Source organism: Sycon ciliatum, chromosome 8 (genome assembly GCF_964019385.1).
Source record: "Sycon ciliatum chromosome 8, ocSycCili1.1, whole genome shotgun sequence".
Lineage (NCBI taxonomy): Eukaryota > Metazoa > Porifera > Calcarea > Leucosolenida > Sycettidae > Sycon > Sycon ciliatum.
The window spans coordinates 8,064,125-8,087,013 of NC_088650.1; the positions used below are offsets into that span (position 1 = coordinate 8,064,125).

The 22,889-nt window shown below is 48.6% G+C and overlaps 1 protein-coding gene across 6 annotated transcripts; it reads right to left on the bottom strand.

Moving 5' to 3' along the window:
• Window positions 1-218: 218 nt before the first annotated feature.
• Window positions 219-19,576, bottom strand: LOC135823175 (abl interactor 1-like). Of its 6 annotated transcripts, none has more exons than XM_065336021.1 (10): window positions 19,031-19,571; window positions 16,789-16,944; window positions 16,330-16,444; window positions 14,752-14,894; window positions 13,111-13,156; window positions 12,325-12,368; window positions 10,562-11,332; window positions 3,073-3,142; window positions 1,866-1,988; window positions 219-1,065 (listed from the first exon to the last, which is right to left on the bottom strand). In XM_065336021.1, exons 1-10 carry the CDS (start codon window positions 19,190-19,192, stop codon window positions 890-892), a joined length of 1,806 nt encoding a protein of 601 aa, XP_065192093.1. In that variant the 5' UTR covers window positions 19,193-19,571; the 3' UTR covers window positions 219-889. The 6 variants fall into 6 exon arrangements, with proteins under 6 accessions (XP_065192093.1, XP_065192092.1, XP_065192091.1 ...); XM_065336020.1 differs by having other exon boundaries at window positions 1,866-1,991; XM_065336019.1 differs by having other exon boundaries at window positions 3,073-3,148; window positions 19,031-19,570.
• Window positions 19,577-22,889: the final 3,313 nt, after the last annotated feature.

Below are 22,889 nucleotides of genomic sequence, written 5' to 3' on the forward strand. Positions count from 1 at the left end.
CCAGAGTTGTCTTAGTTTTTTCTTATCTAATACCATGATTGTACAGTGTACATGTGTGCAATGTACTAGCCTGCCAAGTACCGTACTCACTCGGTTAGAAAGCCGCTCTTATTTTTCAATCCCAAAGAGTCTGAGGAGTCTTCAAGGCTCAAGAGGGGCTTCTATTCGAGAGTCAGCACCGAGTTCGCACACAGTACATCGACTTAGACGTGCAATGGTATAATTATGCATGCTATCATGGTAGCTGTCACATTAATATCACCATTGTCCATACAAAACAATCCTTTCAACAGAAACTGAGTCTTTTAAAAATCGTAATAATTTCCATGCTGGCTACGAGACCATCCATGCACGATAAACTAATCAAAGAGTTACATACGTGCATATATCGTATACTGTACTGGCAGTAGGGCCGATCTTCATGGGCCGGCATTCGATAGCCACTACATGCAGTTATACTGTAAATAGAATTCTGTATTGCCACTACCTACACGAATGACTTGAGCATTTACTGAGTATGTGTGGAATAGTTATTTATTTATTTATGTCACCTTCCCATTCGCCAGGGAATATAGGCCAATATGGAGGGGGGGGGGAGGGGGTGATAGTCAGTTCACCACGTTGGACGAGCTTCACGGATAAGTCCACGGCGGACCGCAACGTTGAAACAGTGCCGTTCGCAGACTTGCCGAGTCTCCGCTACCGGTATGTACAGGGTGTTGTATTTCGTGCCGGCTTCTGCTGCGGCCTATACATGTAACGTTATGCTGCACCTACTCTCACCATTGGCAATAGCGAGGTTTGGAGCAGGCCCTTTCTTCGCCATCCAACTACCGCCGATGTCACAACCTCTTAGCTCATGCAATATCATCACGATCATCGAATAGAGCTACATCTGCGAGGAGTCCTCCTCCACGTAGTTGCCGGGAAAGACGCCGGCCACGCCGGGCTCTATCACACCGTGGTACCAGCCGTCGGCGTTCTTGCGAGTCACGTAGACGATCACGCCCTCGTCGAACGACAGCTCGTCACTGCGACACCTCTCGTACGCATACATCGTGGTCACTGTATATGAAGTAAACAAAATGAAAAATAAAAATCGACGGGTTCGCGTACTGGGCAGGTCAAGAACAAGGAGTCGTACAACTCCCTGGTCAAGAACCACCTTTCCGCTTCCGTGGGACGCCACCACCCCATGATCAGGCGTCGCGAAGTAAAGCCCACACAATTTCGTTTTTTTTAAGTGATTTGAATGCGGCGCACTGCAAGAGTGCACCCCACACTGTCCCCTAACGGTCAACCTGAAGTGCATTGTACCACTTGCACACGGATCGAAATTGATAATTTGGGAAGGGTTTTGAACTCTGCAATGCTATTCGTTGGCATCTCAAAAACAAGAATGGCGTGCACAATACGAATATTGACACAAGGATCACCAGATTGGGGTATGAACAAATTCCAAAAATAGGTTTTGGAAAAGTTTGATGCTTTATCCGGGTTGTCCCTAACCCAGGGCCTACTTGCTGCACATGCAGGTCATGGCAGAAAGCTCACATCACATGATGTGTTCAACATGTGCTATACGTGTGTGCGTGTGTGTGCATGTCTGTGTGCGTGTGTGTATGTATGTGTCTGTGTCTGTCTGTGTGTGCGTGTGTGTGTATGTGTGTATATGTGCATGTATACATGTATGTGCTAGGAATCAGTTGTCTGAAGATTGCTATATGGCATGAAACTTTAAGTTACGACAATCAAGACGCGTGGTTTTCCTGTGACTCGTGTGTATGTGCTAGGCGTATCTGCATGTGAGTGTGTATGTATCCGGTGCGACGTGCGTGCATGTATGCTCTTTGTTCTCCTCTCACCTTTCTCAATGTACTGCTCAGGTGCCCACGCGGGATCTTCCTTCTCTCCGTCATAGTCGTCTATGGGACTTGGCGGACGTGGTGGTGGCTCCTCCGGTGGCGGGCCAGGTGGTGGCAGATCAGCTACTGCACCAAAGGTACAGAAGGCCATCAGCATGGAGCACAGTTTCCATGGTAACAATGGTGGATTGCAGTGCATTGAGTTGCTCGAGACCAGGGAGCACTGAAAATCCTGTTTTAGTACCCCCCCCCCCCCCTGCTTGAGATGAGGACATACATGTAGGTACTGGCATTGAGCAACCCATTGCATTGCGTATTGTACGTACCACACAGTAACACATTTCTAACGATAGTTACAGTACCTTTAATATCATGCTTTGCATGCCTCCTGACCGCTTTCAACTGCAATCTCCATGCCGCTGTACACTGTCAAGTTTCCCGATCATGTTACCATGGTTATGTACATGTATCTATGGCTACTTGTCCACGGTTTTGTTGCAAAAGAAGGATTCAGGAGTGGGATTCGAATCAAGGTATTTGACGACTCTCCGATTCGAACCCGTGACCCACCGTACCCCGATAGGTACGACGTGATGACACAGCATGCATGTGTAGTGTAAGTGTAGCTAGAACTTAGAAGGGTCACGACCAGGGAGTCGTAAAATACTGGTATTTTATGACTCCCTGTTCACAGGTATGTGATCCCCTGTACTGGCGTAGCCTTGTCGTTGGGGCACTGTCCCAGGAACCCGGACAGGGTGCTGGGTTCGAATCCCTACCATGGATTATTCTTTTGCAGCAGTTACATGTATGAACCCGGTAAACCCTAGTGGCAGATGCAGCGCCTAACGGTGAGGGTGAGTGGATAAGTTTCACAACCATTGGCACAAGTGCCGAGAAACCCCATTAGCCGCATCCATAGGGTTTACCGGGTGTTAGCGGCCGTCGTGAGTTCCCTTCGGGAACGGACACGATAATTTACTCATTTTTTTACATGTATGAACAATAATATGTAACCATGGTTTCGTAACCATGCTTTCATAGTATTGGTGTAAATTTCCTGTATGAGAGAGTGAAAGCTTGAACTGCCAAGTCACAAAATTAATGTATGTGCAATTGTTGTAGCATAACAAATGCTTTTTTTCTCTTTGTTCTACTGAGTGTGGCAAGTGCACAATGCCGTATGGAAACAAAGACTCTGGCCTACCTGTAGATCGACGACGACTTGCACGATCATCATTTCTCGCCCTGGTTGCGAGGAGCACTGGTTTCTTCACCTGTGACTGGGGAATGAGCGGAGCAGACGTTGCAAGCGTGGATGCAAAGGTATGAATGACGTTATGCTGATACATATATACGAATATGCTGATGTTTTAAAGGTGCTACTTGCAGTCAACACACAGCGCACACCCCGGTATATGTATACTTGTGTTTGGGTGAACTGTAGTGTGCAGGGAACAGTCGACTTGGCTAATAACGACTGTGGATATAACGACAATTATTCATGAATAACGACAGAATTCCCATGCCCAGAGCAAAGTCCCATCTAACGCTAGTACATAATTATAATGATATTTCGGGTATAGCGACACTTCGCGAATCAGGACACTTTTCTGATGCCCCACCGAGTGTCGTTGTACGCAAAGTTAACTGTAACTGAAGGATCCAATACCTGTCCTATCCAGTCAACCCCACAAACTATAATCCCGGGTGCAAAGTTTTTAAAATAAATGTTGCTATGAGTGATGCCATTTTGCCCCTAGGGATTATCCCTAGTGGCAATCAACCTTATGCCATTTGTACAGATCCACGAAATCCCGTAGACCTGGTAGGGTGTTTATTGTGTGCTATGCATGCGCATTTGACCTTTTTTTAGCGGCATAATTCAATGACCAGTAATCGCTTTTCCAGCTTCTTCACTTTGGTTAGAACTAATGACTAGCTAGATCATTGTCAGAAAAAGGTTTCGTATGAATTGCCTTCAGGGCCCATTTCTTAGTGGAAATAGCAGAAAACACAATAGGGTCCTGCACATTCAACACCCTACCGGGTCTACGGGATTCTACGGGATTTCGTGGATCTGTACAAATGGCATAAGGTCCATTGAATGCCACTACCGGTGCCGTGGAACACGGTTATAACGTTATTTGTACTAAGTCTTAGTACTACATACAGTGTACTCTAAAAAGACATACTCTTGCTCAGTACACTGTACAAGTACACAGTGAGTGCGTTCGATTTTGCACACGAATCGATTCCCCCTATTCACATCACCCCACGTGAATAGGGTGAATGGATTCCGAATCGATTCCAGGGCTCATGACATGAAAATCGAACGACTTGAATGCACTTGAATCGATTCATGAATAGTGCATAATCGAACGCAGCCAGTACGTACATACTCTTGCTAAGTACACTGTACAAGTACGCAGTACTACGTACACATACATACTCTTGCTCAGCACACTGTGGTGCATACATGCTCCTGCTTAGGGCTGATTTCCACTACGGTACCGTGAGTGCCGTGAGTACCCATGGTGATTTGCTCACGTGAGGGGTAGTTTTGGCAATAAACCGTGAAGGACATTCACAATACCGATAAACTAACGTTACCGGTACGTAAGCTTTGCAGCTCTCACCGCGGCACTGAGAAGGGATTTTCCCTTTTCCCAGCCTGAGCACTCTTTTTACTGCTGGAAAAGTTTTACTGCCGCAGCAGCCGCGGCTGTAGAACTTTTCCGCCGGTAACGTGCCAGTAACGTCACGTGATCAAATCACCTTGGAAATTTTCCCTTCCGTCACTTTTTATCGGTAGGCTGAACGCACCCTAATTATTAGTAGTGCATTGTCCACAGCATGGGTGTATTGACCCATACTGCACTGAAGTATGCTGGGATAAGTATAAGAAGTGCCTTGGATATATGAGCACACTTTCCTGGTGCCCATGGCGGGGCGGGGTAGATCTTATCATCAGAGTTTCACTTTGATTGCCTCAGACATGACAACAAACCACAAGGAACGGCACTTGGTGCTCGGGATCAGCATCCATTTGAGTGTGCCTCTCAACCTCATACGCCCCCCCCCCCCCCCCCAGAGTGTGCAACTAAGTTACTAACGCATACCCTGCTGTCCCGGCGGAATTTCAAGTTCGGACGTCATTTTGATGGTGCATTGCTCCTTGCACCAATGATTTGCGACATTTGTACGGAGTGTCAACGCACCACACGTGTTCCCTTGAACTAACAGTTAGTTTGTTCGGAATCGAATAGGGCTTTGTCCACCACAGGTCCAGGACACGTCTGGTAATATGCGTACAATACGCATGGCATCATACTAAAAAACGACGTCAACTCAAAATTCTGCCGGGACAGCATCCATAGTGGAGTTACACTCTGGGTGGTTATGTACTCTTGCTCATAAGTTACAAAGCAGCACCGACGCAGCAATGTATTCTGTTGCCCCACCACTAGTACTGTATGTCATATGCATGTGTCATATGCATGTGTCATATGCATGTGTTATATGCATGAACGTGTGAACAAGCAGACAATACCTTTCTCTGCAGGTTTTAGATGTTTAGCTATGTTCATTACATGTACTGAAGTACTTACAACCTACTGTGAGACATGTTATTATAACGAGTCGCAAATTTGACGATTGTCCAAAATTCATAGGTTAACGAGAAGATATGTTAACGATCTTGCAGTATCCTGTCATATCCACACACAGCATAATATATGAAGCAGTACGGCCTCAGCGGATCTTATTATAACGAAGAAATGTCATCCGTTAAAACGTTAGATTTGCTTCCTCGTTATATATGTCTTACAGTAACATGCACGCAATGGATTATTATTACTCATATTAAATTTTCCTGGCTCGAATCCTGGTGCCGTGGTGGTAACAGTCAATTTTTTCTTCCGACTTTTCCCGTTCGTGTATTTCCCTCGAACCAGTTCATAATTAAATTTTATTCCTACTTTACTAGGGGATGCAACAGACCAATGGTCTTTCTCCCGGGGCACTTGGGGCTGCTGTTAAAATTAAGAGGAACTCACATGCAGAACAAGGTAACTGGTTGCTTGCAATTGGTGTACATGTACGTGGCAGCGGACATTATTATTCTAGTCGACTTCGCTCTTGGCTCGGGTTTAGTGACTCAGCTGTAGTGACAATACCGTCGTAGTGCTATGACTAAATCCGAGGCAAAGAGCTAATTTGTAGCCTGATGTACGTACTCAGTGGTTCATATTCAAAGTTCAATGGAAATGAAACTGTGCTGAGGTGAACGGCTGCTGCTCGCATGCCGCATCTTGTTGCTAACATGTATCTACTGCCGCGATGTCGTGTGGCTTGCGCTTGCAACTGACACCAGCCACACGGAGAGCAGCTGTGAGCCCCACTACCGGTATATGGTAAGAATTTCACTTTTGTTCCCGCATGGTTTTCTGTGACTATATACTATTCTGGCTAGTGATTCGCTTGGCCGGCTAGCACCAAGTGGTGAAATGCGCAAAATTGCCTGAAATGCTAAGAACGCAACAGCCTAAAGTTCAGAACGGCAGCATTGGTCTCCTCACAGCTTTGAGATACACACCGGTATGATCCAGTACAAATTGTTTCCAAGAATGTGCTTCACGAACGCAGCCAGGTTGCTGAAAATAAGAACATTACAGGGTACCCCTTGGAAACAGCGTTTTTGGGCACGCGACTGCTGTAGCGTTGGCAGCTGGGAATAGTAAAATAAGGCTTTTTACTACTCCCTGGTTGGCAGGCATGCATTTACAGCCATGTCTCCAAATGGCAAATGCGTTAACAACTGCTGTGTAATTCTCAAATGGTTCACATCCCTATTATCCGTTTATCAGATTAGCATTTCAGCAATACATGACGCACTGTGGTAGTGCTGCACACACACACACGCACCTTGACCTTGCCAAATGCGTAGGCAACGATAGCAAGTTCAAGTGAGAACACACACACACACACGCACGCACGCAAGTTAAACAACACAGATTCACTCCATGTTTGACTTCATTTTGTGGAATATTATTGTAATAATGAAAGGAAATGCACATCGTTAACACTCGCACAGGAGGAGTTTGTAGTGCAAGTTTCGTTGGCAGTCACAATTTTAGAATTCAAAATTCTGTGAATGTTAATTTATTTTACTGATTCTTTATGGGCTGAAAATCTGGCTAAGGAAACACCCAGCGCACACTCTACAAAGGTTTGTATAGCTGAAGAATGACGTGGTAGGAAAGGAGAAGATAATTTACCAAAAACTAGAAAAGGGAGCATAAAACTACAAAGAGAATGAAACTGACCAGAATACTGTGAAGCTTCTCTTTTTCTTCTACTACGACAATACTACTATCGAACACGCTGAACCTGCTATCGGCTAGAGCAAGGCCTAACTTTATAAAAACACGTGGATCGGGCTGGAGAAAAAGCTGACCCGGACAGGCGGCGGAGACATTCAAACAGTCCCACGCCTAGTTAGCAAAACTGTTCTATTAAATAATCTGTGATCAAGAGTGGTGATGGCACGGAGCTGGGCACAAGTTAAAAATAAAAACAACCCGTGCAATACTATCGTGGGGGGGGGGGGGCAAGAGCTGTTTCAGCGTTACGCAACACACGGCAGATCTTCATAGAGATCCTCGGGTGGTGGCGGGGGCTGATCATTGGTATTCATGGAGTAGAAGCTATCGTAGTTTTCCTCTGGAATGTCCATAGGTGGTGCACACAGCGGTAAGTCTTCATACATATCCTCTGCAATTGGCTGCGAGGGGGAACAGAGGTATTAGGACATTACGCACGTTATAACCGATTACACAGTTAGCAGTTTACACACAGGGTTGATCAGAGGAGGACACACACGCACACCCACCCACTCACATACACACACATACACTCTCTCACACACATACACACTCTCTCTCTCTCACACACACACTCTCTCTCTCACACTCACACACACACTCTCACACACACACACTCTCACACACACACACACACACACACACACACACACACACACTCTCTCTCTCTCTCTGTTGCATCATAGCGCTCACCACTGTACCGCAAACATGCACGTACGCACATACACACAAGGAATAAGAACAAACGCAACAATCAATCAGTGATGCAACAACTACATGCAGAACACAGAATGCAGCTAAGAATGGCAGTAAGGAAGACAATGACATGGCATTATGCTTTTGGTTTACCGTCCGTACGAATTCTCCCAGCGGTTTTGCTGCATTGCTGCTTAGTTTCATTGGCAATACATATGCAGTCAACCTCGTGAATAAAGACCTTGTGAATAACGACAACCCGCCAATGACGGCGTAATCTTCAGCCCTAGCGACCATTTATTTATCTCCTAATTTTCTTTCAACCTCACGAGTGACGACTGGCGAATAACTACAATATTCTCATGCACGATCCAGGGGTTGCTGCTTGCAAGGTTGACTGCATATGCAGCATGGCAGCAAGGCGAGCTAAACAACGGGTACATATAACCCATGTTACCATGGTTACTGGCTAATGCAATCTGCATGTACTTGATGACAATCTTATCAGATCAGCATCACAAGTCGATAGTTTCAAATGTATCTCACAAGCGGAATGCATGATGACGGATGGGTAAGAAAGCCAAAGGGACTTTTGTTTGGCCTTTCTCGCATTAAGCGAACCCCCCTAGAAATGCAAGGACTGTGAATTGTGAGTAAGAAGCACATGGCACATCCAGCATATTATGTTGCATACCCCTTTGCCCAATAACTAGGCTGGTTGCGCGAGTTTTATTGTTCTTCTTTTACTTTTACAGAGCGCGAGGTATTAACAAATCCGTTGCACGAGAGCAAGAGCACGAGCAGAGCACGAGGTATTATTATATTCGTGAAGGAAAGTGATCTTGTGTGCGTGTGATCACACTTTTTACATCCTTAGTCTTGATGTACACAGCACTGCGACAGACGGTGGGTGCGCTGGAGCCAATGATAAAAGTCCTCGATACAAGAGAGGTACCGCACATTTGTATTTTTGTACGGGCGCTAATGATAGCCACAGGCTGTGTCATGTGGCAAGCTACACGAGCAATCGATTTTACTGGATGCTTGTCACATGACCGATTACATGTGACATGCCACTACTGATGTAGACTGGAAATCAAGCGTGCAGGAGTTGTGACGGGCTAACTGGGGAATAACCTCGTAGTCAACAGGTCGAGATGGAGCCACATAGAAATTCAGCGAGCGGCGCAAGGAGAAGAAGTGGTGTGGCGCACGCAACACTGGAAGGAAAAGATGGAGTGGCGCGATGCGAGGAGTGGCCGGTGGAGGCAGATGACAACAGCTCTTCGAGTTCAGGACTCTGAGAGGCATGGCGGTGGAGGGCGAGATGACAGGGAGCAAGACTGAACATGGCAGTGAAGGGCGAGGTGACAAGGAGCAAGACTGAGGCATGACGGTGGTAAAGGGCGCAGTGGCAGCAGCAGCAGCAGCACTACTCTAACAGTACAGTGAGTACAAACCTCGGGTGTGAAGGCTAGGTAAATATCTTCATCCTCCTGTGCACAGGTAACAATACCACCAAGTGTCCATAAAGGGGCAAAAACAAACGATACACACCAGTGAGCAGCAAGTGGAAGCAAGAGTGAGACGAAGCGTGAGCGTAGTCGTTGCCGTGAACAGCGAGACAGAAACTGCTCAGCTGTACATGCCTGCAGCCATCAGTGTCTACGTGTATGCGCAGCGGTGGCAAGTGAAATCCAGCCTCACGAACACAGCAGATACGCACCCCGCTACAGGGCAGGTGCCCGTAGTGCCAGGACCATGCAGCCCCGGAGCAGATATATCCATGAGGCTGGATTTCACTTTCCACAACTGGCGCTGTGCCAAGCAAGCACCACTGCATATAAGCCGATGATTTTTACTATTTGCTACTCTTGACAATCTTGAATGACGAGATAATTAGCGCATAATGATCACTGTGCCAAGATAAAGAACACAAGCCCTATGCAAGCTCTGGAAAGTTATCCTTAAACACCAGAATAAGTACACCACTTCAAGCAAATCCACAGCACATAGAGCATCAAAAGGCCATGGTCAACATGACTAGCATGAGCAAGACTAAAGGGAGGGGGGGGGGGATGTTTTAATTCTTTTGGCAAAGCAGTCTACCACAAGTCCGGTCATCCTCTGAACATGTTCTGGGCAAGCTAGCGGCCTACATGTAAAATTTTCATGACGAGCGATTCCAAACCTACATGCATCTCTTCGCATACGCACACCTGCACATTCAAAAGTGCAGGCAAGCACCAACCCTGTGTGCCCCCCCCCCCCCCCCTCCCTTGGACATTCAGCCGAATTCAATAACACTAGCTGCACAATGTAGAGTAGACCCTCAACTACGGACGCCCCGGGGACATGTTTACATTTAACGCAGAGCTGTCCTCATTGTACCCATACACTCAGCTGTTGGGACTGTTGGTACTGAAGAAAGGTGTACATATGAAAGAGTACTTAGTTGATAGGTGTCCTTCACTGAAGGTCATAATGTTATTCAAACCTGTGGCAACCCCAACATCTAGAACCAACTGGGACAGTCACAGGAAACACACACGCGCGCGCCCACACACACACACACACATACACACACACACACACACACACACACACATTACTTACGTCGCCGATGGGCGGTGGCGGTGGCATCACGTCCAGAGGCAGCAGCGGCGGCGGTATGCTGGAGCGTGGAGAGCGCGACATTGGCGGTGAGGCCGGCGAGCTGTTAGGTAGGCTGGGTGGAGCGCTCGGCGGTGCACTCGGCGGAGCGCTCGGCGGAGCCACAGGCGGTGCCATTGGCGGCGGCATGCCCATGGGCAGCATATCCAGGGGCGGCGGGGCAGGCATGTCCGGTGGGGGCGGTGGTCCCGTTGGCATGTCTGGAGGTGGCGGACTTCTAGGCATCGGCGGTAGTCCGGAAAGTGATATCCGAACCTCATCTGGCGGCGGCATATTCAGTGGCGGTGGTGGGCCAGGCATTCCCGGTGGAGGCGGTGGCGGGCCAGGCATTCCCGGTGGTGGTGGAGGTGCTGGTGAACCTGACATTCCTGCTGGTGGCGGCGGTGGACCGGGCATTCCTGGTGGTGGCGGAGGCGCTGCCGGCATTGACGGCGGCACTTGCGGTGGTGGCAGTACCCCACCGGGAACTCCTGGTGGCGGCGGCGGGGCTGCTGGGGCCATTGGCGGTGGCGGTACACCGCTGGCAGCTCCTGGTGGTGGTGCCGGGGCCATCGGTGGTGGTGGAGCTGCAGACATGGGCGGTGGAGCTGGTGAAGTTGGTGGCATGGGTGCACCGATACTTGAAATACTGTGCCCGGAGTGTGCCGGTGATACCGTGCCACCAGTACTACCACTGCCGCCGCCACCAGGTATCGTGGGGGGAGCCACCGCAGCCTGCACACAGAGCAAGTGCACACAGACAGAGAGACAGACACACAGACACACTCAGACTCTGACATGCCCATCGCGGAAGCGATGACAGCGAACAGCTATGTTTGCTAGCTAGCTAGCTAGCTTCCACATTTTTAAATATGTTTTGCATTTTTTTGCATTTGGGGGAAAAAAGCATTCTCATTCGAGCATTTTTTTGAAGTTTAGGCCTAAAACGCTAGGCTTTTTAGGGGCTAAGATATTCGCTTTCTCCAGTCCAAACTCAATTGTGTGCAGACACTACAGCAACTTCTGGTTTCCAAGTCGACACCTTACACACTTTCAAATATGGAATTTGGTTGCCATGGCAACGGACACGTAATTTTTGCGTTTTTGGGTGATTTGGCAAGAATTCAGAAAAGCATTTTGGGCTAAAAATGTTGCATTTTGCATTTACATTTTAACGACAAAAAAAGCATAATGTGGAAGGGCCTATAGAAACTTGTGCTGGGATTACACCATTCAACAGCTTGCAAGGCCGATGAATTGACCGCCACTAATTTTAGCCTGGTATCCACCACACAACTGATTGAAGTGGCTTTTTCTGGCCAGTGAATCCCTATTTTTTCTTTTTTTCTCTCCATTTTTCATTTTTTTCTTTCTCTTTTTCGACAGAAACACACCACACCACATACACGCCGGCGTGGCATACACTGGCTGTTGGTAACCACCCAGGAGAATGAGAAAGAGAAGAAAGAAGTGTGCGACCATAACCATCGGGAATTGAACCCGCAACCTCTCGATTGGAAATCGACGGCACATACCACTGCACCGTATGCACAGACAGACACACACAATTTTGCCTGCAGCACAGGAGTTCCTCGCCACCTCTTGCCAAAAACAGCATAGACAGAACGCCTTTCCCGACGTCCATGCAAAATGTATTCGACTTGAGCGCACATAGATACAGCATATGGTCCAAAACGAAATTACGAATACCTGAGACCAAGACTTACCGGAGCCATTGGTGAAGCAACAAACAAAGGATTCTCCTGCATACCTATCAGTGTACGAGAAACAAAAATAAGGCATATACCATCAACACCTTCTGCGAAGATGGTCCAACAGCACAAGCACAGAATGCACATTGGGGTGGGTATGTACTTTTCCGAGTGAGCGAAGTTGGGAGTTCAGTTTCCGGGGACAGACGAACACGAATGTGCACGCAAACAGACATACAGTAGCTGCAAGTGGGGTCTGGACAGATGTGCACCTGCAGCACCAATGGCGACTAAGCCGTGGCGTCCTGAGCTCTCCATCTGTCTCTCTACCAAATACTAGTATGCACTACGCACAATGTCGTCAAAATCAGTCGACGGCTCTGAAAGTCTCCATCACTTGTGGTAACTGTAGGACATTGGCAAATGCAGCTGTCAGTGTTAACACACTACATCTCACAACTGCTGCCAAGTACCGTCACCAATCTAGCACAGACAGTAACCCATCCAATATAGCACTGCAACAGAGCTACTCGTTACAACTGCGGCAATAAGCCCATTGCGCAATGACGTAATGTGTACCATGCACAGCCCGCACAGCCACCTGGGTATGGTCGTCTAGTGGTGTTGAACAGTGCATTGCTGATCCCAGCGTCCTCACGTGCATTATTCATACCTTCCATATTCGGCAATGCACAATGGGCTTATTACGTCACGTCGCCCACGGTTGTCGTTGGCGTATGTGGAGCATAGGCCATGGCTCCTATGTGTACATGTACCTTGCACTACTGTTTTATTACTTACTATATGGGTTGCTTGAGCTGAAAGACTGGCGCATGGAGGAGCGAGTCTAATGGCAGCACATTCGCACACACACACACACACACACACGTGCACGCCAGAGCACAAAAGAGCAGTGTTGACTACAGACACCCCCAGACACCATGCATGTGGGATTACAAGCAACACCACAGCCTACAACAAGGCCTGTGCAGCATTCTACTGTAAAAGCGGAAATTTTCGGTACTTCGAAGTAAAATCGGTGCAAATTTCGGTAGAACCAGTACTGTATACATGTACAGGGACTAATTTACTTCAAAAAAATTACATAGCAATAATTGCTACACACCTCGATGTTTGCATAGCAACGCAACAATTTTGCATAGCAGTTTTTTTCCGTCGACAATGCAGTCTTCAGTGCACTTCCACTTATACCGTCAACAAACGCCATGCTGCCTCAAACCACGAAGCGAGGACGCCTTCTCCCTGCACATCTTGCAAAATATCTTGGTCACAGCTCCACCACTCGACTCTGCGCGAATCCATTCTTTTTTGGGATCAAATTCAGCAATCCACTTGTCCACAGTACCTTGCTTCACAGACATGCCGGCAGTGAAGAGGCTTCATCAATAAGGCTAGCAGAATTCTACAAAGATAAGTCCTGAACGGTCGAGACGCCTACTGCTAGTGAAGCAACGCGGTCTAAATCTCAAAAGCAGGTGAAGTACTTGTCGACACTCGCCTCGTGCTTCCTGGGCTGCACTTCAAGTAAGTATTAGTTAGTTAGTTTCCAAGACCAAGTGCACGTGCTGCGGTGCGCGTGCGGAGATAGTGTGACATATGGCCATGGTCCCGCGGCCCGCGCGTGGGTATGGTGTAAAATCTACCTGCAGTGCAGGCTGGACAACCACACACACAGTCTAATCTAGTCACAGTGCATGGCGCGCCATCTCGTGGCGCCAAACCAGCCACACACACTGTAAAGCTACACATGTGCATGCGCTACGCGTGCACTACAAGTCTATGTCCAGGGCCATACTTAGCTGTATGTTGTGTCGCAGTTTACCGCGACTCACTACGAACTTCGAATCGCAGACACTGTGTTTTGCGTCGCAAATTGCGATGCGATACCGGTTAAATTAGTCCCTGATGTAGTATTAGTACGCTTACCTGGAAACCGGGTTTTACCGAAAATTTCCCTCCACCAAACCGCCGATCGATTTTGGAGAATACCGAAAATATTAGACCACCGAAAATTTCTGCGTTTACAGTATTTGTAAGCCACAGCACAAGGGTGCAACTGCACGCACCTACAGTATGTGCACATGATTGTGGTGTGTGACAGAACTCCCACAGAAGCGAACGTAACACGCCACCTATCTATGGCAGGCTGACAAGGACGTGGAGCAAAGGGTCACGGTATGCATCACATCACAGTCAGAATATCCAGGACCCTGCAATATACAGTCGGCCCTCTTTATGCCAGCACTTTCTAAACCCAGCACCCTCTATAAACCAGCATAATTGTCAGCAACCCAAACGTCCTTTTCATGCACATAGCAGCAGTAGATCAGATTTTCTAATCCAGCACCCTCCCTAATCCAGCAGAATTCCCATAAGACAAATGGTGGTGGTTTATAAAGGGACCGTTGTAGCAAGACTTACCCCCGATGGTGAGGAGCCCCGTGCCGATCCGCGCCGGCCCTGGCGTCCTCCCGCCGTCTGTAGATGCATGCCATCCGATTTCGAGAAGCCGTGCCCTATCGTGTCCAGGGCATTGAGGTCGTACGGCGTTCGCTGGTAGCCGCCTGCTCAACACCAGCAACAAACACACCCATCACAGGTACAGGTACAATGGAACAGTCAAGTGTGCACCACGGTATCATAGACACTGAATGACAGTGGCGGGGGGGGGGGGGGGGGGGCAAAACCATTGGCCATCTACACCAAATTGTCACAAATCTACTGTGGGCGTGTAGGCTGCCCAAAAACACATCACAGGTACAACGGAACAGTCAGGCATGCACCATAGTAATATCATAGATACTGAATGGCAGCGGTGGTGGCGGGTGGGGGCAACACTATTGCCATTGGCCATCTACACTAAATTGTGACAAATCCACGGTGGGCGTGTAGGCTGCCCCGTGATGTCCTACAGGAGATCTACACCGTCCTTTGACAAGCATCCTATTGGTTGACTGCTCAGCATGGTTATCCTGTAACAAAAAGAGAGAGGATTTTCTAGCGTGGAGTGAGTCTAAACTGATGATGGGACATGGTCTGTGCCACACTTATACCTGCAGTACTGCCCGGAGCCGAAGAACGGCCATGCTAGAATTTCACCAAGCACAGCATACCATGTATACACGATGACTCAACTGTGCATACACTGTAATACATGAAATAAGAATGGTCTAGTCTAGGCTAGTCTTTCATGGCCCGCAATCAGTATCGCCGTGTGGGCCATGTCAGTGTGGGCATAGTGTTAGTGGTAGCAAGGTTTACACACGAGGTTTGTGTGCATTAGTAAAAAATCAAAGCGATAAAAATCCCATCCATGTTCAAGCCATGATTTGACTGAGTGTTTCCAAAGCCGGGGGTCCATTTAGCTGCAGCCAGGCACATGGCATTATGTTTTCCTATGGGGTACTTCAAGGAAGTACTTGTGGACAACAGCTCCCATTGCCATTGGACATGGCTAAGTGGCAGCCAGCTGATTCTCCCCCCCCCCCCCCCCCCCCCGTTCTTTGGCGACCGACAGTACCATGGCTGCCGCACAGGAACACGCATAGACCACTATTGTCTCGGGGGTGAACAGGCACCCAGTTGATGACTGTGTGTGTTTGTCACCGGAGTGCTCAACACGAGACACCTCAAGGTCCAGAACAGCTGAGGAGGTCACTTCATAATATGTGTGCAATGGGAAGGATGGAAGTAGCACTTCCAACAAAATGACAATGGCACGCTTGCATCTAAATGCGGCTACCATGTTGGAAGGGGGGGGGGGGGCGTATCCCTTCTAAGTACATTTGTGGATATGAGAGTGAGTATTGTGTGTATGATTGCACTCATCCCACAGGGTGACTTTTGACACTGGGCTTCTGTCACCAGCGTAAGTACAGCTGCAAAGGATTTACAACACACGGACACACCTACACACACACGCACGCACACAAACATACATAAATGTACCCACACCCATGTGGATGCATGCACGCGCGCGCGTCTTGAAATAGAACTTACGGCCATGATCTAGCTCAGCTGGCACAGTAATGCGGTGTACTCGAGAGTTACGCTTTGCGGCAGCCATCAAGCCAATTTCTCGCCGTGCCACCTTCTCCTTGTGAATGTCGATGTTCTGCAAAGTGCAGCGGTTAGTCAAACAGGCAATCACCACCAGGATACTCACATGTACATGACTGAATTTGGTTTCAAGACAGTGAAAAGATTCAGGCACATGACTAGGCAGCCACCTCTTTCAAGCACATGAATAGATGTTGTTTTTATTATTTATTTTTTTATTCCAAGCAATGCATGGCTGGGGTAGCCAATGACCACTTTGCGTGGCGATTGCTGGGTTTTTATAGCCAACCACACCTATGTTTGCACAGGGCAAAGCAAACACCATGTGGAAAGTTGCCAGCATGAACTCTGCACTACACTTCTCGGTTGCTGAGCTGTATTGGGTTGGTTGGGGCTTACCTGTTTGATATTATGAATGGTTGATTCCAAGTTGTTGAGTTGGGAATACTGATGGTTGAAGAGTTCCAGGACGTGTGTAGCCATGGCGTTGACCATGTACGCAACGCTGGCCAGAGACTGGATGGCATACTGCTTGCTGTCTTCCAGCGCCTTGTCCTGCGATGGGAATCAAAGAGAACGCAGGGCACGTGTGGGCACACACACACACACACACACACACACACACACACACACACACACACAGGGTTTTCGTCTATGTCACCATGTCAAGTTGAAGGTTGCCATAATTCATAAAGGCTACGTACGGGTATGTAGTTCTCGCTGAGCGAGAGTTCAACCTATTGCAGTCAGATATTGCACACCTATTCCTCTATTATCCGGTTCCCTCACCAGCCGGGTGAGTCACCAGAAACAGATTTACGGCACATCTTCATGTACGGGGTCACACACTCCAGGTTCAAGCAAAATAGTATTAGTACTATACAAGTACACTGTACAACACCAACTCATCCAGAGAACAAAATCCAATGCAAAATGACAATGTCCTCCTACATGCGGTACGTAGGGCTATTCTAGTCTTGCTACTGAGTCAGCAGAGGCCTTGATCATACACAATGCTGGGTGCCTGCTACCGGGTCAGAACAGGCGTTGATCATACACCATGTGACCGCAGTGCACATTGGACTGCTGACAGAGCACAGAGTTCATGCAGAGCAGTGACTGTGTGCATCACTGCGCTGAGTCCAGCATTCAGTGCTGGTGAGGTCGGATTCAGATCGCTACCTCTACTGTGACTGAAGCAAGGCTGCTACTGCTCACGTGTACCCACGTGTGCAGCGGGAATGGGATGGTAAACACTACTGCTATAGCATGTACAGAGGCTGCACTGAGCTGACTTTTTCTAGTGAAAGAGCTCCATGAGCGGCATGATTACACTGAATCTCCTGCAGGCAGTGCAGTGGTGCACAACACAGCCTTGCAGGGCACAACACAGCCTTGCAGGGCACAGCAAGCAGCAACAGCTGGTTAGCAACTGCCGCCACTGTGCTGGCTGCAGTGGATATATCGGCAGGAAGCGTCTTCGCCAGAGGATGCTGTCCAGGAAGTCAGCAAGGCCAGGCACTGCCACTGGTTGTACTGGGCGCTGGTTGTACTGGGCACTGGTTGTACAGTCTGCATGCTGTGTGCATGCTCCTGACCTAAAGTCAAAGCCAAAAACCTCCTGCTTATGGCTGCATCCAGTTTCTGGCAACATGCTGTGACGCCCAACAGCTTTGAGATTGTATATCTACAATCATACTACAGAACAGAACAACAAGGTGTTGCCTGATGATTGCGAGAGCATGAAACTTCAAGTCGCAGCAAACAAGCCTTGATTGTCCTTGTTGTTCTGTTCTGCATTACGCTCTGCCTCCGCGGTGTTGAGCACTGTCAGCACACTGGGTACACCCTCCAGTACAATCATACTATAATTATTATTCCGTTGAAGTACAATGTAAGTCCTTACAACCTAGCCTACTGCCAGCACTGACAGCCCGCAGCACAGAACCCGAGGGTTGAGCTGTGGAGCATGCCTCACCGGGGAGGCCAGGACAAGTAGTAGATCTCCATGTTATCCCAAATCCAAAAACTAAGAACGCACACGGTGTTAGCGAACCCAGACAGGAAAAGTTGGACTTCATTAGTGTGTGTGTGTGTGTGTGTGTGTGTGTGTGTGTGTGTGTGTGTGTGTGTGTGTGTGTGTGTGTGTGTGTGTGTGTGTGTGTGTGGTGGTGGTGGTGGTGGTGGTGGTGGTGGTGGTGGTGGTGGTGGTGGTGGTGGTGTGTGTGTGTGTGTGTGTGTGTGTGTGTGTGCGTGTGTGTGTGTGTGTGTGTGCGCGCGTGCATGTATGTGCGTGTGTACATGCGTTTGTGGGTGTACATGCGCATGTGTGTGTACGAGTGTGCGTGTGTATGTGAGCGTGTCATTTTGGCATTTTGATTTCTCAGGACACACGTTTTCTTCGCGGAGAGTCAGTACATGCAGCACGAAATATACCAACGCAATGCGCTACCCGGGTGGGACTAGCGGCCGGCTCTGACAATGCAATTTCAAAGTTCACGTGAATAAGGACACATGGTCGTCCCAAAAAAGGTCTTTCGCCACAGGCTTGCGACATTGTTAGCCAAGTTGGGCATATGCTTCACATAGTGACATAGATATTCACAAGATCAAAACAAGAGTGTACGTTCAGAGAACACACCTTTTCCTGAGGGGTTGTGGCACTGTCATAGAAATCCTCGCAGTAGATGGCCAGCTCCTCCAAGTTCTTGTGACTGTCCAGCAGCGCTTGGCGTCCGTTCGGTATAGCTCCCTGGATGAGCTCATTGAAGCGAGCCGCCTCGTTCGGATTGATCTCGGCCATGGCCGAAGCTCAGGAGAGGTCCCGCAGACCTTCCCGACCAGCACCGACAAACTCTACGGGCACGAAACAGGCCGTCGATACACGCTCAGTTGGGCTTTCCCTTCTTTTCCTGCCTTCCAATGGCTAGAGACAGTGCCTGAGCAAATACAATTATTTTGGTGTTAGGCAGGTTCTGCTCAGCGAAATACTGCGGATTACAGGCGTAAAAGCTGAACAAACGACAGTGTGGACTGGACGAACTAAAATGAAGACTGGAATGAAATCTAGTGGTAAACTCGCGGAACTGAAGCCGTCGTCGGATGGCCACAAAGTGTGTTGAACAAACTTGAAGAAATGAAAAATGTGAAGAGATCCCGGGTCGCCACCGGTAAGGAGTACCAAAAAAGGTTTTTTAGTACTCCCTGCTGGCCTGGCCTGGTCATTTGTAGCACTGAAGTCTGTTCATGGCACATGCATATCGCAAGCCCTGCCATGCCTGCGCGTTCACGCCATTCAGGGACTCCCGTACTCGATGGACTCCGTGCGTAGAATCCACCGCGTACCGGATCGTCACGTGTGTTTTCTCCCTGGACTCGTAGCGTACAACAAGCTGTGTACAACTACATGACTGCATGCTCGTGGCCGTGGATGGATGGTCAACTGTCACCGAATATTTTTTAGGTCAACGTCAACGTCAACGTGAAACACGGTACGCGTATACGCGATATACGGGCGATTAGTGGCGATTTTTGTTGTCTGTTACCGAACCGGTTCGGTTCAAAGCAGGGAGTAGGACTTGTAGTAACTAAATTACTTGTACTACTCCCTGGTTCAAAGTGCACCATGAATGATCCAGGGAAAAGTCACAAAGGGGGGGGGGGGGGGGGGGGGAGGGCAGGCGGCTGGCTTCCAGCCTGACTCCCTGAGTCTTCACGGCTGCACTCGCCACTGAGGCTACAGAACCGATCTGACGCTGGGCCAGGGAGCTGGGAGAAAGAGGAGAAACTCCACTAAACTCTTCCAGGGATAATCCGATTTACACCAGTCCTGTACATGTACATGTGTATGCAAATGTGCAGCTATAGTATGGATCAGTGCATGACAATGCTACCTTCACAGGGGCGTCGGAAGGTATTTTAGTGTGGTATGGTCAGCCATCTGAAGCACAATTTACTCGTGGGGGAGGGGTGGCGGAGCCGAAAATTTTGGAAATTTAGAGCCCAAATCAGTGCATTTTATTGATTCACGGGGTACTTGGGGCAAAAGGTGGTACGGTCAGTAACCGTACCGTGCCAACCGTACGGTGTGCGACGCCCCTGCTTCACCACGTTCTAGTACAACATGGTGTCACATCCTTTATTGCTGAACCCACAAATAATTGTGATACAGATTGTAAACCATCCGAGGAAGAAGAGAAAGCCATTAAAAAAAAAAGAAAAAAAAAAGGTTATTGTACCATGCCAGACGGCTATTATTAAGTCATGTACCAATTGTAGTACATGACGTACATGTAGTAGTCACGCACCTACAAAATACTTTGCAGGATAATATTTAAATTGCCTAGCATGCCTACAAATCCGCAGAGCATGCCAATGTTAAATAGGCCAACATATGAATACCGAAGGCGGTTACATGGACAGAAGGTGACATTGGTCGAGAAAATATGGGCCTATTCTCTTCCTCAAGTAAGACGCTCTGCAACCACGGAGGCACGTGATTGATCACCTCAGCAAAACAAATGCAATTTTGCAGCGTAGCTGTGCCATCACAACAGCGTACTGAAGGTCACTATGCTTGTTAACCACCAGCTGAACAATGTTCTTCAATGCACGAGAGCACTCCGTGCCACATACGCCGTTTGTCGAAAATACGAGCGGAGTGAATGACCCCCTCTCGACATCGACAACACGCTGAAGATAGGCCCGCTTCTTCTGATGTTCATTCCGGGAAATCTGTGCAAGGACTTCCTGTCGCGACAGCAAAGACGCCGAGGGGTGAGTAACCCTCACATCAAAGAATGCATCTTGCTGTGGCGACCAAAAGCCCCTTGCACGGATATCCAGTCGAGCCTCTGCAGCACGATTAGCGGTAGCGCCGTGAAGTTGTTCACCATCCAACGGCAAAAGCGGTGGCTCTGTTTGAACATCCGGGATGGCAGAAGTCATCACCTCCACCAGCACATCACGAAGCTCATTGTGTCGCAGACTTGGGTAGCCCCCTGTAGGGCATGTCAATGCATGGTCGACAGACATGTCTACAACATGATGTAGGAGATACACTCACAGTCCGAACAGGATAATCTGCGGCCGGCCACAGGACAAGGCCGAGAAGTTCAGACCGTCGCAGACGGTCTGAAAGGAGTTGCCCGATGGCGTGCCGCATCTCTTTTATTTTCCACTGAATTTGTATTGCATATAAAAATATTAGTTTTGTAGTACACATAGTACACATACTACTCATGCATGCATACTTGAACCGTGTGATCGTGAATGCAGCATGCGATGTACAACTTACAACTGAAGTCAATCCGGGCTACACACCGGGGGGGGGGGGGGGCTTGCCGGGTGCCCTTTCCCCTCGAAACTGCCCCCCCCCCCCCAGGTTAACGGTAAAATTATGGAGATTCTTCCTTTCCCACCACACCATGGCTTCCATTGAGTAACTGGAAACAGTGTCTCACGGTTAAAACTAGGGCCGAGTCGGGTAGCATTTTCTTCGGGTATCGGGTAGTTTTCCACGGGTAGCACGGGTACCCGATTGGGTAATGTTCCCATGGTAAAACCACAATGCACTCCGGCCCCTTCCCTTACACACTGGGTAGACATGCGTGAATTATTTGCACACGTGCACTGTAGACCTCTCTCTCTCTCTACTCTTTCTACATGTCATCTGCGACTTCGGGTTTTCGGGTACGATTCGGTACCCGTCTACCCGAGGTCCTCACGGGTAGCACGGGTACCCGACTACCCGTGCACACCACTAGTTAAAACCCACAATTGCTCATACCTGCTCATCTGTTTTTCAAGCGGCTTGATTGGGTCAAACACCTAACTCACTTCCAAGTTTTGGTTGCAGTAACAAAAGTGCATAACATTCACACCATATCATGTAGGGTGTTTCGGAATTTCCGCAGTGCTCAGACTGCTACTCCTATTCAATTCACGAGGTCGAATTCCTCTGGCGAGAACTGTACCCATACACACATGGGGGGGGGGGGGGCAGATGGGTTGAGTGCTGCAAAAGTTCCAAGATCGCCGATCAGTCTTGCCCCAAGATGAGGGGCAACAGCCAGCGCTGCATCGTTTATACCGTAAAGTACCGCGAGAGTGCCCCACCATCTCGTCCTTTCGTGGAGGTGGTGTCCTGTCTGTAGGTCAAACGAACGTGCTATAAGAACGCAGCCAGATTGCTCAAAAATAAGAATGTCCCAGGCTAACCCCTAGGAAGCAACGTTCTTGGGCACGCGACTCAACTGTACAAGTACCTACATTGCACTTTGTGCAGTCAATCCGTACTCAATTTACCTTCGAGCGGACACGAGCTCCACACAAAAAACCTGCCGCTAAGTGTGACCTCAGTGCACTATGGTTCTCACACCATAAAAACTGTGCCGGTTGCACTCTGCCATACGATTTTCCTTTCCCTGGCTGTAAAATCAAGGTGGGGCGCTCTCGCCGTACTTTGCAGTAATTCATCCCGGATCGTATGCACACTTACA

What these genes read in the sequence shown, in the direction of transcription:
- LOC135823175 (XM_065336018.1), bottom strand. Translation starts at nt 19,192, where the DNA reads ATGGCCGAGATCAATCCGAACGAGGCGGCTCGCTTCAATGAGCTCATC. An exon ending in CAGCTCAAGCAACCCATATA is followed by an intron (nt 12,369 to 13,110) that starts GTAAGTAATAAA and finishes GTACACTGATAG; the next exon opens with GTATGCAGGAGAATCCTTTG. An exon ending in AAGTCGTCGTCGATCTACAG is followed by an intron (nt 1,992 to 3,072) that starts GTAGGCCAGAGT and finishes CCTTTGGTGCAG; the next exon opens with TAGCTGATCTGCCACCACCT.